Source organism: Lepidochelys olivacea, assembly GCF_965140295.1.
Source record: "Lepidochelys olivacea isolate rLepOli2 genome assembly, chromosome: 1".
In the NCBI taxonomy this organism is placed as follows: domain Eukaryota; kingdom Metazoa; phylum Chordata; order Testudines; family Cheloniidae; genus Lepidochelys; species Lepidochelys olivacea.
The window spans coordinates 235,122,727-235,142,083 of NC_140411.1; the positions used below are offsets into that span (position 1 = coordinate 235,122,727).

A 19,357-nucleotide genomic window follows, 5' to 3' on the forward strand; every position below is an offset into this window, starting at 1 on the left:
CCCCAGGATCTGTTCTCTTTATTTTTTCCCTACTTTATCAGATGTGATTTAAAAACAGAACTCTGCATTTCAAAGGCCTCCCTTCTTGTGCCCATTACTGGCCTGCTTTGGAATTTATGGCTTAAGAAGAGGGAGACCTCTTGATTTCTTTACAAGAGATGTGATTAAAAGTTTGATAATATTAGGGGATATTCCGAGTTCATATTTCAGCTAGAGAGCCTGAATCCAACATGGTTCACTTTTACAGACGAGAGAACTGCTTAAACAACTGCCATTTCAATTACGACAAGAGCAGGTATTGTGATTTATAATGTAAATTTAAACATCAAACACGAATAGTCTTTAAGGGATGTTCAGAAGACAAAAATTATGGACAAAAAAGGTCTCTTGGGCCTTTCTTTCCCACAAAAAAATTACTTATAGCATTGTAACACACATTAATAGATAAGACTATTATGTTCACAATGCCTATTAAAGCCCTACAAACATGTCCTAGTAACCCTTTAACCATATACATACTATATATTTATTTGTTTTATTTATTTACAATAGCATCCACAACATGCTAGATGTTTTCTAAACACTCAAAAGAATGATCTCTCCTCTGAGGAGCTATGGACCAACAGACAGGTAGATGGACATAAGGAGCTAACGGAAACAACAACAGGCAATCTATTTCTATATAAATCAAACCAATTCACTGTAAGCAGCACAGCAGAAGAAAACACAAGAGGGACTTCAGTATGGTCAGAGCAGGGGCCATGCAGATGAGTGAGCACACGTGCACAAACACACACCATCTGATTGCTTAGGTGGCCCTATGGTGCTTTATATCCAGGCATCCACTGGAACACTACAGTAATGGAAATACCTTTTTACACGTAGCTCAGGAGCAGTCCTCAGAGAGGGAAATGCAGAAACTGCCACAAACCAAAACTGATTAACTCAAAGAGAAGAATAATTCTTAACAAGTTTCTGAGCTGTAAACGTCAAGAAAGAGCTTTAGCCTATTGCTAAAAATGTCTTTGGTGGGTTTGTTTGTTTGTTCTTTGATTTTTGCAAAAGCCCAACCATGAATTTAGAGAAAAGGCTACGACAGATTTAAAGCATTTAATTTTCCACAAATGCAGGGCCATAAATTAAAATACTGCAATCCAATCCCATTAATAGTGCAAGAAAAACCTAAGTGGTTGCTTCGGTCTTTGCTTTTCATGAACTTGTGTCAAGCTCAGTGACTTCAAAGGGATTTCTATTTCATTTCTACGACTGAAGAGAACCGACAGAGTCTCTCTGCCATTCTCTGATGCCTTAAGAAAATAGAAAAAAACCATGCCTGTATCTCATTCCCCTAATGATTTTAGCTGCAAAAGGAATCCCAGGGTCGATAGATGACCCTCAGGGCAAGGGCTTGAGGTCTGTCTCAGTATATAAGGCTTCTCCAAACCTACTCCATTATCTTCATTATTGTACACCAGAAATAAAAAGGGACTGACTCCTCTTCTGAAGTCTAAGTTAGAAAAGGATGGAATGTTTCATGTAAAATAACATCATGTGACTTCGGTAATAGGTTTATGCCTTTGGGGACCTGAATGCTAAAGCAGTCTATGAGGATTTTCAGCAGAATTTGAGAAGGAAAAAAAGTGCACAATGCATCAATGATGAGTAAAATTCCACAGATTTTATATTTGCTAAAACGTTCCATGCCTATGTGCCACAATGCCTCATTCTCCACTGGATACTTGCGAAAGTCAAAAGCAAAATGGCAGGTTCAGAAGATTAAAAATAATGGGCGTGAGGTTTAGGACTAAGTAGAAATCACAAAAAAGCAATCACTATACCTGTGGAAGAAAGAAAAAGCAAGCCAAGCATTCTTTGTAAATTTCTGAGGAAACACTAGATAGACTGGCTTCCCTCAATGGGGCTTTTACAAGTACATATATACAACAAAACAATATTGCACCCTAAAATATACACATTGATCTCTAGCCACAAAATACTTTCTTAAAAGGAATGATGCTACCTGCTCCGAACCACACACACACACTGTAATATGTTTGGTAAAATCATTAAAATCCATATATTTTTGAGGGTGATTAGCACTTGCACCAGCAAATACTTTTCTTTTCCACGTCTTAAATGGGTTTTGGATCAGGCCCCAAATATCCCACCCATCCAATATTTGTATATTGTCCCAATTTTGAAGGAGCAATCCACCACCTGTAATCTTAACATGCTAGCTCTTCTAGGAACTCAACAGATATTTTGGGGCTTTCACAATGCAATGCTGTTGCATCACATCATATCATAGTGTCACAATGAATACAGTATCACTAGGGCCCTAACAAAGCCCTGAAAAATGTTTCATGGACCGTGAAATCTGGTGTCCCCTTGAGAAATCTGGTCTTTGTATAGTATAGGGTAAAAGCACACAAGATTTCGAGGGGGAGACCAGCATTTCTCAAATTGGGGGTCCTGACCCAAAGGGAGTTGCAGGAGGGTCACAAGGTTATTTTAGGGGGGTTGTGGTATTGCCACCCTTACTTCTGCACTGCCTTCAGAGCCAAGTGGCTGGAGAATGGCAGCTGTTGGCCAGGTGCCCAGCTCTGAAGACAGCACCCCACCAGAATTGAGGGTGGTAATACCATGCCATGCCACCCTTACTTCTGCGCTACTACCTTCAGAGCTGGGTAGCTAAAGAGTGGTGGCTGCTGAGGGCCCAGAAGTAAGGGCGGCAATACCATATCAGGCCACCCTTACTGCTGCGCTGCTGCTGGCAGGGTCTCTGCCTTCAGAGGTGGGCTCCCAGCCAGCAGCCACCGTTCTCCAGCTGCCCAGCTCTGAAGGCCACCAGCAGCAGTGCAGAAGTAAGGGCAGCAGTGCCGCAACCCCACCTCCTACAATAACCTTGCGAATCCCCACACACACACCCCGCCTTTTGGGGTCAGGACCCCTACAGTTATAACACTGTGAAATTTCAGATTTAAATATCTGAAATCATGAAATTTATTATTTTTTAAATCCTATGACTGTGAAATTGACCAAAGTGGACCATGAATTTGATAGGGCCCTAAGTATCATATACCATTATGTCCCAACATTGCAATGTTAATTTCAGGACAACATGAAATGGCTTTGTGATGTGCCACTGTAAATGTTACAAAGACGTGACCTGCAGATTTGTGGCAAACAGCTTAAAGTGGAAACCCCATCTCAAACTTCAGTGTTATGTACCATTAAGTGTCATTTTTATGCTAATCACCAGATGCACTACACCTGGCCAAAAGTCTTCATCAGAATTCTTTTGGAGGTTTCAGTTACCCTGGTGTAAGTTAGCAAAGCTGAATCTGCTCATATGCTGTGCTTTGAATGTTTCAAGTGTACTTTTTCTTTAGTTTCAAAATGCATTGTCAAATGGTAGAATGGATATATAAAGAAACAGAAATCTAGTTCATGCCTGGAGTCAAGAAGATTAAAGGAAACTCTTTGATTTAAACTATCACTACTGAAATTGTTTCTCTTCCCAGAGAAATAAACTAGGTATTATTATTATTTATATTACAACTGTGCCCAGCTAAGATCACAGCCTTATTGTGCAAGGTCCTGTACTTTCCGTATTAAAATTTTGTACTGAGACATACAGCATCACCTGCTGTTGAGTTACCTGCATGTATTATTAGAGATTGCCAATTGTAGCACATCTTATCCAGAGAGAAAACATGATTTTTTTATTACTTGACTAGCAACAAGCAATGGCTGAGATCGCCACACTTGAACTGTGTCAACAAAACATTAGAGACACAAGGTGGGTGAGGTAATATATTTTATTGAACTAATTCTGTTGGGGAGAGAGAAACTTTTGAGCTAGATGGAGATCTTCTTCAGGTCAAGAGCTCATCTCTATCACCACCAGAAGTTGGTCCAATAAAAGATATTACCTTGTCACTTCGTGTCTCTAATATCCTGGGACCAACACAGCTACAACAACACTGCATATATCAATAAAACATAACAGTAACAAAAAGACTTTCTGAAAGAGTTAACACGCAAAGAGGCAGTGGTTGCAGTGGGAAGCTAACTTTTGAGAAAGACAATATTGTTTTGTGGAGGGTTTTAAAAAACAATTGAGAGTGGTTTGCCTTCCATACCCCATAAAGATAAAAATTTAATTAGCTACTTAAAAAAATTCATGCTGACTGGAACAAGGGGTGGTGGTGGGAGGGCTTGCTGAGATGACATATTCCCTCCTCACCACCTTTTAATGCTCTTATGCAAGTCTAATTTTTTTCCTAGTCAGCTCACCTCAGTGGCCTCCTTTTGTTTGACGCCCCATTTCCCATTCTCTTCTAACTTCTGAACTTTTGTTAGTTTGCTTTTAGGGAAAAGAAGAGTAGAACAAAACAAAACAACCACCTTCTTTTCTCTTTTTATTTCTGGATGGGGAGGAATCAGAGACGTGAATATGGCACCCTCATAATGATTTAACTAGGGCTTAATGAAATTTTCATCACAACCTGTTGTTCATTTTAATGGCCTTTGAAAGACAATAGAACAATGGCTAGAGGGAAGAAAAGATTTTCTGTTGCATACATTTGTAAAGCCCAACATTCAGTTGCTCCCCCCTCCCTCCCAATCTCTTTACAAAGCTGCATACCTTTTGTTTGTACCGTATATTTTCATTTTAGTGGAGATGAGGAAATGCATACGTGCTGTAACCATTCTCATCTCTAACTGTGGCCTTTCCTTAATGGAGTCTTTGGAGCATGCATAACTTCCTACTCCACAATTTATTTACATGTTGCCCAGAAATCCCTCTTCTTTCCCATCCCCTAAACAACTTTGCCTCTTCTTTTCCTCACTGCCCCACACACAGCCACAGTGTAGAAGTCTTTCCCACTCCAAGGCACAAAGAAGGTCATGACATTGGCCATAATGTCAGTGGTAAAAGCAAACCAGAATGGTTCAATATGTTTAATACCTTTTTAAAAAAATGGTTATTAAACAAAGCATTTGTTTTTTTAGCAGACTCTTACCAGGGGTCCCACTAAAGAGAAGACTAATTTACAGTTATGTCATGCATACGAGAGAGTGTGAATATACTTCTCTTTGCTTTTTTGTCAGCCAGTTTCCTTCAAATGTAGTCCTAAAAATTTCCCACAGGTATCATCAATGCACACCCAAGCATAGTATAGCTTTTGGGGAGCTCCGAGGTTGGGTTTTTTCCACTTTTATAAACTATTGAAAAGGGATAGGCTCACACAAAGTCAGATGGTGAGTAATACTGCAAGGTAACTAGGGAATCAGTAGCAGTGGGTTCATATAAGGGCACCAAATCCCTGTAGCCTTGGAAATCCACAAGGTCTACCAAAACAGTTATAATAATATTTTCTGGATGGCTCAGGGGAGTGCAATGGGACATGGAGACTTCCATCTTTAGATCACTGGTTTAAATTCAGCCCAGATTGATAGCGATTGAAAATATTTCCCATCTAAAGGCTGTTCAGTGGCCTCTATGAAATGAGTTGGCCTGCTACAGAACAGGTGCATGGGCGGAGGGTGAACTGTGGGGTGGGGGAGGCTACTCCCAGCCCAGCCCAACCCTTCTGCCCGAGACCCCTCTGCCTTCCCCCACCAGAGCGCAGACACCTCCCCCGCCCACCACGGCCACCAGCTTCCCCCCCAAGGCCACCTGAGCACCCCTGGCCCTGGAGCACCAGGTGGGCAGTGAGGCTCCCCAGCTAAAGCCCTGGAGCGCTGGATGTGCAGCGCGGTGTCCCCCCTCCAAGCCCCAGAGCACCAGGTGGATGGGTGGCATGACCCCAACCCCGAAGTGCTGGGCAGGCAGCGCATCCCTGCCCCGCCAGCCCTGGACTGCAGGGAGGGTGGGCAGCGTGGCCCCCCCTTCCCCCAAACACCAGGCAGTGCAAACACAGCTCCAGCTGCCCAGAGTCCGGGCCAGGGCCGCAGGGGAAAGAGCCAGCCCACGGCCCCACAAAGTGCCAGCAGGAAGCAGGAGGAGGCCTGGGGCGGAGCATGGGTGGGACCACACAGAGCTGTTTGGGGAGGCACAGCTCCCCATGGACAGGTAGCTCGTATCTCTGGCAGCGAAGCCAAGGGCGGAAAGGGCACAGAGACTCTACTGCTACCTCCTAGAGGTGGTCCCTGAATGTTGGGGTGAAAAATTTCCACAGCAGCACAGGGGAAATGTGTATTACATTTACGTTTGCACAGTATCTGTTCCATAGATAAATAAAAGGATTATATTTTAGGGCACACTTAATCCAGGACCTTTCATGATTACCAAATTCCACCTTCTGTCCTTCAAATATTGGCGCTGTCTATACAAGTGGATTTTTTTCAAAAGTTTACCATCGTTGATAACACTGTTTTCAGCTCACTGGTGTTAGCAATGTCAGTAGGCTTAATGTAGACAGGCCCTAGCTTGTCACCACTGTAGCAACCAGCATGTCCATTAGACCGGATTCTGAGCTGGGTTAGAAGACATTGTGCTTACGGTGGTGGCAGCAGCTAGCTCATATAAAGCAGAATAGGGCAAAGCTGGGAAAAAAGTTTAAACAGTGCTGGTGAAATGGTGGAACACTTGTGAAAATTATCCCTAGTATAGAGAGGACACACACTTCCATTTTGCCAGCAACAAGTGCAGGAGATGGATGGATGGATATCCAAAGTTGACAGAACCTGGAGGAAAGAAAACAAAATTTTGGCTCATTTCCCAGGCCTTACCTTCTGGCTCGTTTTTGATGAGCTCTTCCATTTTTCTCTGCTTTAAAGTGTCTACAACATCTGCTAAGCTGCCTTTACGCCTTTCAGGGGTTCCCAGGGCTGTGCTGGACAATGACTCTCCACTCTGACGCCCACCTTCTTCTGCCTTCAAGGGTGAGGTAGATGAGTTGTGCGGGGCAAATGAAGACATCACTTTATTGCCATCAACTTCCTGAAAGAGGAGAGACATGAGATGAAACTTGAAAAAGAAGAAAAGGAAGAAAGAAATAACAACCCTTTGTTCTTTGAGTTCATTGCTGTTTGTTCTTCTGGTGAAACCTTTAAAAAGAAATGCAGTGCTTCAAAAACATCCAGAACAAAGCCTCTCGATAAAGGATAAACTAAGATTACAGGCTGAAGTGAGCAAAGATCAGGTTGCAGGAGAGAAACACAAAATACAGTTTTTCTCTAATTGAGGAGAAGTGCTGCACTCATAGGTTTTCTAATAACAATGGTATTGATTACCTTTAATTGTTTGCTCTTTTACAGCTTTCTATGCGCAATCTTCAGATTTTTTCCCTAGGATAATTAATTTCCTGCCTTTTTAAAGCACTTAATGCCATGATGGCTAGTTGCTGTTGGAAATGAAATAATAATCAGCTATTAAATCCCTGCACTATATGATTTTTTTTTTCAACTCACAGTTCAAGTAGCTCTCCGATCTCTAAGGAAAGAAGCAATCATTTTACTGCTTCTTATTCATTTTCTTTCCTCCTCTTCCATTTCATACCCTCTTTCCTTTTAAAGATAATATTTTTCACAAGGGTGGTCCTCATCACACTCATAGGTGGCATAGTGACACAACTGCACAATTTCCTCAGATACAGACATAATCGGCCTTGCATTAAAGTCAACAGGCGCAATCTCATTGACTTTAACAGATGACAGATCTAGGTCCTATATGTACAAACTTGCCTCCATTAATGCGGGGGCCTTCGTCTCTGCAGTGCCTGGCACATGCAGGATCTTTTTTTGACTGAAGGACTCTCCCTTCTCTTTTTAAATCTTTTTTGACACTCTTGCATATGCCTCTTAAATCCTTTCTTCCTCTGCTATTGCTTTAGAAACCAATCCTGCAAACACTTATGTGCTTAAAGTTAACTATGTACTTGATTAGTTCCTTTGATTTTAATGTCTTCATTCAGGTCCTTAATTTGTTACATATCATATCTATATTACATAATGTTGCAAAATTATATATTTCTATTATCTGTCTTAAACATTTTCTTCTGTTCAGATTCTTCTCTTATTCTTTAGCTCTTAATAACACTATAAAGTATTTCCTTATATGTTTGTATAAAATGTTGGATAATTATTTCCATTATTAATAAAGTCAGTGAACCAGATTCTGATCTCAGTTATAAAGCTGGTAGAAAAAAATCATTGCACTTTTAAAAAGTGTTTCCATTTTGCAGGGCTTGAAAATGGATCCATTTTCCATTTTTTGTTAAACTGGTTTCCACCAAAAAAAAAAATTTCCAAATCATTTTTGGTAGTTTTCATTTATTAAAACCACATTTTCTATTGGTTTTCATGTAACCAAAATTTTTCCATAACCCTTTTGGTAAACAATTTTATTAAAATATATAGTGGAATATTTCATGAAGTTTCAATAATGTTGACAATTTTTCATTGAACATTTCATTTTTAGAAAAATGCCCTCCCCCCTTTTTCTTTTTAAATGAAAAAACTTCCTGTGAAAACTGGCCCTACACACTTACATTGGTGAATCTATGGAGTCACTTCAATACATTCTTTAACTGAGATCAGAAGTTGGCCTATTATCTACTCCAAAAGCCTGATCCAAAGCCCACTGGATTCAAAGCCTTTCTAATGACCTCAGTGGGCTTTGGACCAGGCCATAAAAGAATATTCTGACTCCAGCTGACAAAAACATTCCATTTTGCTTGAGGTTCCCTCCAAGTTTGATCTACAAGTGGAAAGTTATCTGTTGCTACCAATGGGTTTCAACAACAGGTAGAGCTAACTTGGACATGAATATAGTTTTACTGCAAGCAGAATAAAATATGTTCAACCATTGATATAATGGTTTTAATCATCTTCTGCACTAGTACAAGCTTTACCCGTCACTCATACATATTGTCAAGCAATAGCAATATTAATAATGTTCTGAAAAACTTCTCGCTTGTTTGCCCTATCAAGACAAAAAAGCCAACTGTCTTCCTTAGTTACAGTTCTTGACTGAGTCTACACCATTAAGAGGTTCCAGGAACAAATGTTGCTAACAATTTTTGAAGGGCAACAAGCTCCTTGCTTTCTTTTTTCCCCCCTCCAAACCGGGCTCCAAAGATACTAAACATATTTTTGCATGCTTCATATAACAGACAGATTGGGAAAAGGTATTTGCATTGGGAGCCTAAATAGCTTTACTGGTCCCTTATACATTTTGTGATGGTTTTTGATGATGTGATGACCAACTGAAAACAAAAATGATCTTGTTTCTGTTTTCTTTTGTTTGTTGGGTGTGTGTGTGGTGGTGGTTAATGATAGCTTTGGGTTGTATATTCAGGACTGCAGCTATTGAAGGAAGATAGAATAAAATGCAAGGCAACTTTTAAAAAACATATTTTACAAACTACTTGGCATGCGAACCGTATCCCAGAATACTTTCCATTACTAAAAGTTATATGGGCTATTTGTTCAGGAGGGGGAAATTGCATCAAGATAGAAGAGTGGTGTTGTGATTAATACACTGGACTAAGGCTCAGGTGATCTGCGTTCAATTCCTGGTTCTTCCATACTTCCTGTGTGACCTTGGGCAAATTTCTCTGGGTCTCAGTTTCTCATTGCTAAAATAGGGATGAGAGTAATACTTCCTTACTTTGCTAGGGTATAATAAGGATAAATTGATTAATGATTGTGAGGTGCTCTGATGGGGGAGGGCCACATACATACCAATACACAGTGCGGGGGGGGGAGGAATCATTCAGACCTAAGCCCTGTACAGACTTCAAAGAACATATCTGTGCATTAAATTACATTTTAAAATTCCTGCTCCAAGAGTAAATTGTTTTCACCCTTTGTTGGAACCACACCATCTGTGTGTGTGCATACATAGTGTTTGAATATCATTTTTATGGGCTATTCATGCCCAGGTGGTTCTTAATGTACACTACACTTAATTAAAACACACATACAGTAGGCTCACAGCTGCATTCAAATCTTTGTGAGCTAAGTTAAGGTACAGTGAATTATTCATCCAAAAGGATCTGCAGCAATCATACATTCGTTGTGTGATTTACAATCTAAAAAGAATCTTCTCCTCCCAGTGCACAGGAATGGGTGCACACTGCATCCATTAACGTTAATTAGAGTTTCACGTGTAAACCTCAGCATATCAAGGTAAGCCTATACCCTCCACCAGACTAGCCATGATTTTATCCTGTGATCATTCTGCACAACAGCCTGAAATGCTTAACTGTTGTCTTTGTTTCACTTTACTCACTTCTATTTAATTTCACATTCTATTTCACATCTTTATTAGGAGAAAAAAACAAAACAAAAGACAAAGCCTTTCAGACCTATTAAGTCTTTCATTGTTTGAAAAAAGAAGAAACTTACTCATGGTTATGGACATATGTTAAGAGCTGTATAAATCTAAGGAACTTTCAGTCAGGGAATTCTTGAGAAATTATGCATGAGACTTTAAACATCCCACTGCCAACACCTTGAAGAATCCTTAATGGCAAGAGGACAGCACTTCAGAAACTGCCTAAAATTAATCCCAGTGGTGGAAAGTCTCCCTTCAACTGAGTGAGACTTAGCAGGTCTGTCTTTTGAAAAAAAAAAAGACACACAATTTTACTCAGTTTACTGAAAGAAAAGCACATTACAATTTTCTAGCATGTATCATAAAAAAAAAAAAAAAAGCAGCAGCATGCACCAGCTTCTCTAAATACTTGTTAAGGTAGGAAAATTTACAGAAATTTAGCAGACCACACGTGTTACAAACCCCTGTCACCACAACAGTGGAAAACTAGATGCTGTTGCTAATTCACCCAGGAATATTCTCTGTCCGCTATGTAATCGTTTCACCTGTTCAAATTTGATTACATTTCAGCCTCTGGCTCTGCTAATCCCTGTAACAGTTTTATGCAGTGAGCAGCTGTTTTGTGTATGGGGGTCCATTGTTCATTTACATTGTGAATTGCTTGCTAATGTGTGCTGACACAACACTCAATCAAACTCCGAACTAGGACTGTACTCACCAACACCTGATGTAGTCGTTTCTTGTTTTCTCCACTTTAGATGGCAGTCAGGAACCTACAAAGATCCTGCTGACAAGGTCGTTCGGGCTGGGCCCTTTTCTCTCTTCACCCCCACCAACAATGAAAAATAGATTGACCCAAGATTCAAGCCTTCTGGTTCTATTCAGATCGAGAATCCCTCAGAAACACTTGTTCGTTTATATGAAAGTTGCTACCTGTGGACGAATCTCTCTTCCAAGGTTTAATGATAAAACAGGCTTCTGCCCTTTCAGGATGAGGTCAATAATCTTCCTTTGTTAATCTTGGGCAAGCTTTACTTAATCTAGCCCCCTTGTCACCTTTGTGATTGACAGGAAAAGTCATGTCACTGGACAATGGACTTATCCTCACTGAGCGATAGATTTTTAAAGATTACTCAGTGTTACCCTTGCTCTCATAAAAAGTACAAATATTTTGCCGTTAAACGAACTTTATTTATATCTTTAAAATGGCCTGTTTCCATTTCCACAGTCTGAGTAAGACCCTCTGCCAATTTTAAAGTGATGGTAAAATATTTATTCAAAAGGAACAAGTTGTACATTATGCAGATTTCTATAGTATCTTTTAGCATTCTAAGTATGTTTCAGCCTCTGCTTCTTAGCCTTTGGATGCACATTATCAGATATGACTTCTCAGCTCCTAATCCAAAATTAAACTCAGACAGATAGAAACCTGTGCTTCTGTAACATTAAAGTTGTTACCTAAGCTGACCAATAACCAAATGGAAATTCAGAGCTAAGCTAAAACTGTTAGTTACCACTGTTGTTCTGCTGTATCTGAAGTATTAAAATGATAAAGGGAAGCTGACTTTTGGGGCTGCAGCCAAAAATACCTGGAATAAGATGCCTGTCTTTAAAACAAGCACTAATATTGTCTGGTTTAAAGACACATTTGATCCTTTATGTTAAGAATAACCTAACAACAGGGTTTTTAAAAGCTGGACTTCTGCCCATTTTTTGCTTCTTTATAATATGTGAAGACGACGACAAGAAAAAAAAGATTTTTTTCCTGTCTTTTAAATTAGATATTTAGGCCCTGTCTACCCTAGAATACTCTACAGCGACTGGAAAACTAGTGAAGTTATGTCTACAAGGTCAAGAGATTGAAAACAGAGCAATTGTGAAGGTAAGGGATTTTTAGTCAGACTGCTTAGAAGTGCTTGCATTTTGTTAACAGCTATTCAATTTCAATGCCTAATATATATTTTGGAGAAAGGACATCTTTGGTAAATCCTTTTGTTACCTCCCTACTTCTTCAACTAAAGAATGAGAACTCACAGTACCAAGAAAGACCAAACTTGACATTTGTGATATTTCTAAGGTTGAAAACCAACCAACCCACAAAAAAAAAACACAAAGCAGGAAATTCTTTTCCCCAGACAAAAACCTTTCTGGCCTATTTTGTGCATTATAAAGTAGTAAAAACAAAAGAATCAAACTTTATTTTTTTAAATGCAGAACATCTTTCAGCTCTGTTACTGTAGAAAAACTTAAAATTCAGACAGTTCAGTATTGACTGGTATTTCACAGGATTATAAGTGGGATATTCAAAGGATCCTAACTGACCCAAGCAGAAGTCCCATTGATTTTCAGTAAGAATTGTGCTACTGAATCACTAAGGAATTTTTGACATCCCTCCACCCCACAAGAATCCTGTGTTATGTTTGTGTTGTACTGAGGATGTTGTTTGAAAACTGCATGGTGGTGGCTGTACTCATGGCACCTTCAAGAAGATTAAACGAATATTTCATGAGTCTAGCCTAGTGAACAACTTAAAAACGTAGAACTAACTAGCTTCTATCTTATATTTAAATAGGTCTTTTGTCTATGAATTCTCTCTCTCGCAGCAGAATTGTCAGTCAATGATGGGGGGAGACGTGATCTCTAAAGAGATCTGAAAAAGGCAATGGAGGATACTTGGAGTACAAGAGAGTATGCAAAAAGACATGAGTGTGCAAAAAGGCATGGAGGAGGGAAAAAAGGAGGTGTGTGTGTGAAATAGGAAATACCATTATAAATTAAGGATTGGGCAGAACATAGGGTTCAGGTAGGGGTGTAGGAGGAAATAAGAGCTGAGATGCTGGAAGTCATAGCACTGATGAGCCTCAGGTTCTGGTCCTGTAACCAGATCTATGAAAGCAGAGCCCTCCACCCACACAGAGTTTCATTGCAGCATCACAGGGCCTCAAAGTGAGGGGGAGGAGCTGAAATGGAGAAGCAGTCGGTGAATGGATCTGAGAAGTGGAGTGATGAGGTCATGGTGGTGGAAGAAGAAGAATTTTAACTGCATCATTTTGGAGAGGGACTCTCTTTAGTGAGAGATGTTTCTAAATGCAGAGGTTCACATTTTCACTGATTATATAGACTATACTACACTCAACTGAAATTAAATTGATTTAAGAAAAATATTCTTTTGACTCTGCAAAATGGATAATGCATTTGGGATTCTATGAACACATCTTTTGGAATGGTCTTAAATTATCCAACTTTTAGATGATTATATTTAGTTCCTTATTTAAAGCATTGACATATTACTTGGTATTGGATTCCTTTTTGGCAATCATTGCTGCTTCTTGTCCTTTGGGCTGAAATCCAGCGTTGTGCCTCTTTAATGACTTCTACCATAAGACTGGAAACTCCATTGACAGGAGTTTGGGTGTGATGATCTAACTGGTCTTTTCCATCTGTAACTTCTATGATTCTCAAGGAACATGGTCTAATAATTAAAGCACAGAATTGGGAAGCAAGGAATCTGGTCAATGATATCCAGCATGCCAGTTATCTTCCCTGTGCTTTAGTTTTCCCATATTAAAAGTGGAGATAAGAATAAATACTAAATAAATACTTAAGGTTTTTTGGAGATGGTACATTATTGTTCCTAAAGAGCTTGAAGAGTGCTGCTTGAAAGGCTCTAGAGAAGTGTTATTTATATTAATAAAAGGGAGTTAGGTGCCTAAGATACTTGGGCACTTTGGAAAATCCCACTAGGCACCTATATGAATCTTTAGACACCTACATATCTTCGAAAATCTAGCCCATAGTCCTTGCCCATAGATCTTAACATCTACATAGGCCAAAACTAAGCACAAAAGCAAGCTGCCAACCATATGACAGAGAGAGACACAGTGACAAAGCACTGGGAGGAGAGCATGTTGTGAGATTAGTATTCAAATCACAGGACCTTGAGATAGGCTTTAACACTAATGAGTCTAGCTGAAGTAGTACAGTTTGATGAAGGATGTAAATTAGGAGAACTTAGGAGCCTGATGACCTGGACTAGGAAGATTGTTCTAGTTGAAAAGGACACCATGAAAGACTTACAAACTCTGACAATTTTCAGCACAATTAATATGGCTCCTGTAAGGCACTAGGAATGGGATATTAACAAGTGCTCAGGGCTGGCCCAACCGGGCTTCCCTTGAAATCAATTTACCTTCGACTTCAAGGAGAGCAGAGTTAGGGCAATACTGAGCACTTCTGAAAATCCCACACTGAAAGTTCGGGTATGTCACTGAACCTGTCCAGAGCCATATCCACTGTGGTGTTCAGATGTGCAAATCGGCATTTTCACATTTGGCTTCCTTAGTGCTGCATGACTAGAAGAATCCATGCGCAGAAGCACCCTAGGACTGCATTGCAAACAAAGATTGAGATCTATCAGCACAGCCTGAGCTGCGTGTATGTAACCTACATGGCAACTCTGTGTATTACTCTGGGCTCTAATCAATGTCACACAATCATTAGACAATCACTGCACATGCTGCCCAGGTGTTTGATTCCTTTCTTTCATGGAATGCTGCCACGCCGCCTAATCCTCCTTTCTCTCAACTCCCCTGGATATGCTGCCAGTTCTCTTCTCTACTACTTTTCCATCAGTAGCTCTTCAGTCCTCTCTGGTTGTAAGTTTCCATACATTGGGGGATGTCTGCTCCAGTCCTGTCTGTGGCAGCAGTCTGTGAGGACAACTCTCTTTTCTGATCTTCCCTCCATTCCCCATAGCAATGGCCCATATAGGAGACTGCATCCCCCTTATTTCCAGCTACATTTACAATCATGCAAGCTCTTCTCTTGGTCCAACAGAGGCAGCTGAAAGTAACTAAGAGACCTCACCTGGAATACTATGTGCAGTTCTGGTCTCTCATGTTTAAGAAGGAGGAATTCAAACTGGAACAGGTACAGAGAAGGGCTACTAGGATGATCCAAGGAATGGAAAACCTGTCTTATGAATGGAGACTCATGGAGCTTGGCTTGTTTAGCCTAATAAAAAGAAGGTTGAGGGGAGATATGATTGCTCTCTATAAATATATCAGAGGGATAAATACCGGAGAGGGAGAGGAATTATTTAAGCTCATTACCAATGTGGACACAAGAACAAATGGATATAAACTGGCCACCAGGAAGTTTAGACTTGAAATTAGACGAAGGTTTCTAACCATCAGAGGAGTAAAGTTCTGGAATAGCCTTCCAAGGGAAGCAGTGGGGGCAAAAGATCTATCTGGCTTTAAGATTAAACTCGATAAGTTTATGGAGGAGATGGTATGATGGGATAACATGATTTTGGTAATTAAATATTCATGGTAAATAGGCCTAATGGCCTGTGATGGGGTGTGAGATGGGGTGGGATCTGAGTTACCCAGAAAAGAATTTTCCGTAGTATCTGGCTGGTGAATCTTGCCCATATGCTCAGGGTTTAGCTGATCGCCATATTTGGGGTTGGGAAGGAATTTTGCTCCAGGGCAAATTGGAAGAGGCCCTGGAGGTTTTTCGCCTTCCTCTGTAGCATGGGGCAAAGGCCACTTGCTGGAGGATTCTTTGCTCCTTGAAGTCTTTAAACCATGATTTGAGGACTTCAATAGCTCAGACATAGGTGAGAGGTTTTTTACAGGAGTGCATGGGTGAGATTCTGTGGCCTGCGTTGTGCAGGAGGTCAGACTAGATGATCACAATGGTCCCTTCTGACCTTAGTATCTATGAATTTATAAGTAGGAGGAGCCAGCCTCCAGCGACCATCAGTGGTCCCCAGATTATAGTTTGATAACCACTGCCTTAATACAAACCTTTCTTGGCCTCTCACTGATCTTCCCACACAAACAGCTCACATCCAGTATTTCTTATTGGTCTGGGCTTATTCAGATTTCTGTATTTGGGGGCATTGCAGATCAAAAAATTATGAGTACAACTATGCATCTGCAGTGGTGAAGGGTGCATAAAGCAAATGTTGATAAACTTTGGAGCCACTTTTGAAAATCCGCCCCCCCTTCAGTTTTCTGGGTCATTTAAATTTTATCTTGTTTTTATCCAAACTCTTTGCATAGTTTTTCATATAGGCTATCTTAAAATGTTCCCTGTATAAAGAAACTGCAAATCCTTGCTTTGCATGAGGGATAATAAAAATAATCATGCCGATAGTACTGTGTTGCATAAATTTGGCAAGGGACTTGCAGTGACACAGATCCTGTTTAGGTAGCGATGCCACACATAGTTACACATATCTCTCCGTTTCCCTAAAATGCTCCCCTTTTCTTCAAAAACACTGATCTCAAGAATGAAATGTAGGTTTTCATTTGTTCTCAAAAACACTTAATAAGCAAGAGTGACATTTTGAGAATTGCTAATATATTAACCACAACCTGTAAAAACAAAGAACATTTTGTACTATGACAGCCTCGTTATCTTCTTGCTAGTGATCTGTATGGCTAAAAACAATAAATAAAATCCTGCAAAAGCACTTTAAGACATTTATGATCTCTTCCCTGAGGGATTAAAGATCATCCTTAAGACCTTGCTAAACAAAAACAAGTCCACTTATCAAAACTGTTTGGTTTAGTCTTTAATTTGTATTAAACCCTTTTGCTAGTTTGGAAAAAACATGGTATAAAATGACCATCGTTTTAAAATATGAAATTACTTACTGATCAAGTACTACAATACTTTCCCACAACCTTGTTATGGAATGCCGTAGGCTTCCAATGACTGGCAGGCAGGCTGTTCTCGGGTTTTCTACTTTTGATATTTTCAATATACTATAAATTTATAACACTCACAGATGGGAAAGTGCTATGAGATCACCTAGTCCATTGCTTAGTGACCAATGGAAGATTGTTCCCTAAGGGCTAGATTCCAGCTAGTCCTTTATGTGGGTGTGTGGTGCGGGGAATAGAATAAAGAGCTCCACTCCTTTGTCGATATCATGCACAGGCTGGCCAGAATTACAGCCTCCCTTTCGGAGCTGCTACCAGAATACTCCTTAAGGGGAGGATCAGTGTTTGAAAGGGGGAATGCTGCACCCTAAATGGGCTGTAGTAGTTTGTGCTCCCCTACATGGGCTCTGCTTACTGTACAAGCTAGGGGTGTTATTCCGCGGCTCATGTACACAGACTTGTGCTAGCTCTGATTGAGCTAGCATGACTATAAATAGCAGTGTAGCCATGGCAGCAGAAGCAGAGGTACTGCTGAGCCGTGTGGAGTACAAACTTGCCCGGAATCAGTGGGTATGTACTCCGCACAGCTCAACCATGCCTCCACTGCCATTACCCATGCTACTGTGGCTATTGCAACTCACACTGGCTTGATGAGAGCTAGCCTGAGTATGTATGCATGAGCAAGGGAATCACACACCTAGCTCATAGTGTAAAATGTAGCCGCAGACATAAAATGCCTCCAATGCTCCTCCTTGAGGCAGTGTGGTTCTGCCCCTCCAACAATGCCCGGCTGTGCCTTAATGGCACAACATAGTCCACCACTATGTTGCTAATTGTTTTGGTCAGGTTAGTTAAAATGTCTCAAACAATGGATCTCTTGTGAGTATTCCACAGATCAAAGAACCTCATTGCTAGGAAATGTTTCCTAATATTCAGCCTAAACTTTTCTTTGCTTCATTTCAACCTATTACTCCACTTATATCCCCTTTCACCACACGTGGACAATCCCTCTTCCTCCGTGGCATTTGTACCCATCTCGTCCTTTTAGATAGCACAACCTCCCTTAGTTACTGCTGGGCCATAGTTAGCTCTTATGTACATATTTAGCTCATTCAATCTTTCCTCACAAATCAGCTCTTACAGCCCTTTAATCATTTCTGTTGCTTGTATCTGAAATCCTTCCAATTTGTTGACATCTTTGAATTGCCCAGAACTGAACACAATATTTTAGATGTAATCTTACCAGAGCTACGAAGAGAAGGACAATTACCTCCTTGTTACCTCCATTTTTTGCTGCCATGCCGCATTGCAAGCTCGTATCTAATTTGCTCTATCACACCTAAATCTCTTTCAGCATTTCCAAGTGCCTTCCTCCCATTGATTATCTGTGTTATGGATTATTTTTCTCCCGCTGCATTAGCTTGTAATTTTATAGGATGAAACACGTTTTATTACTTCCTACACACACAGTGTTTTAACCTCCCTTTAGGTTATTTGTCTCTCCTCACTGATGTTCAGTTGAATTTTTTAATTGATGTATTATAATTAATTTACTTCTTAAAACTTCTAGAATACAATACTTCTGCATCTTCAAATTTCTACAATACAACTATAGGCAACTATCCAGTGTACTGGGTGCCTATCCCATAAATTAAAAATGAAAAAGTAAAATAGGAGTACACAAATATATTCACCTCAACCCAGTCTTTCCCCAACAGCCTTAGGGTAAAGAAAAATTATGGGATTTTACTGCATGCCTGGAAGATGAACAAATCTGGCCCCTGGCAGACCAAAATGAGGAGGAAACTGGTTCCAAAATAGGGGACCCCGCACAGGGAACGCCTTGCCAGCAGCTCCCACGCATTTACATTGAGGGAGCTCCTGCATGAACCCCTCTGCTGATCTCAATTGTTGCAGTATATCAAAGGGAAAGATCCATTTTCTCTAATTAATATGCTGTTAGCACCACCTCTTTATTACCAATGTTAAATAAAACCAGGTCATACATCACCACAATACACACCTCCCAAAAACTCAGTGCATAAACACTACCCTTTTTCAGTTCTTCCACCTGTTCTCAACCAATGTGACAGTGCTCATATCCAAGACAATTAGAATGTTCAAGTGAAAGTTTGTGAAACAGTCTATTTAAATGCTTTATTTACATGAGATGTATTTATTTACTGCATACCCTTCACCTACTTATTTAAAAAAATCAAGTTGTTCTTATATGACTTTCTCTTTATAAACCCATTGGTAGAAATTTTCAAAGTAATGCCAAGGATTTAGCCACACATCTTCTATTAAGCTACACGTTATGCTTATAAAATTAATGGAAGAGATGTGGCTAAATCCCCTGCAGTGGTTTGAAAATTTCAGCCATGTTGCA

General features: G+C 40.2%; 1 protein-coding gene across 17 annotated transcripts in view; it reads right to left on the reverse strand.

Moving 5' to 3' along the window:
* The window catches only part of SOX5 (SRY-box transcription factor 5), a 422,522-nt gene that overhangs the window by 266,378 nt on the left and 136,787 nt on the right, over nucleotides 1-19,357 (reverse strand). For all 17 annotated transcript variants that reach the window (XM_084642767.1, XM_084642768.1, XM_084642765.1 and 14 more), the window contains one exon: nucleotides 6,742-6,952. In XM_084642767.1, coding sequence (XP_084498893.1) covers nucleotides 6,742-6,952 — 211 coding nt within the window. The remainder of the gene's footprint in view (nucleotides 1-6,741; nucleotides 6,953-19,357) is intronic.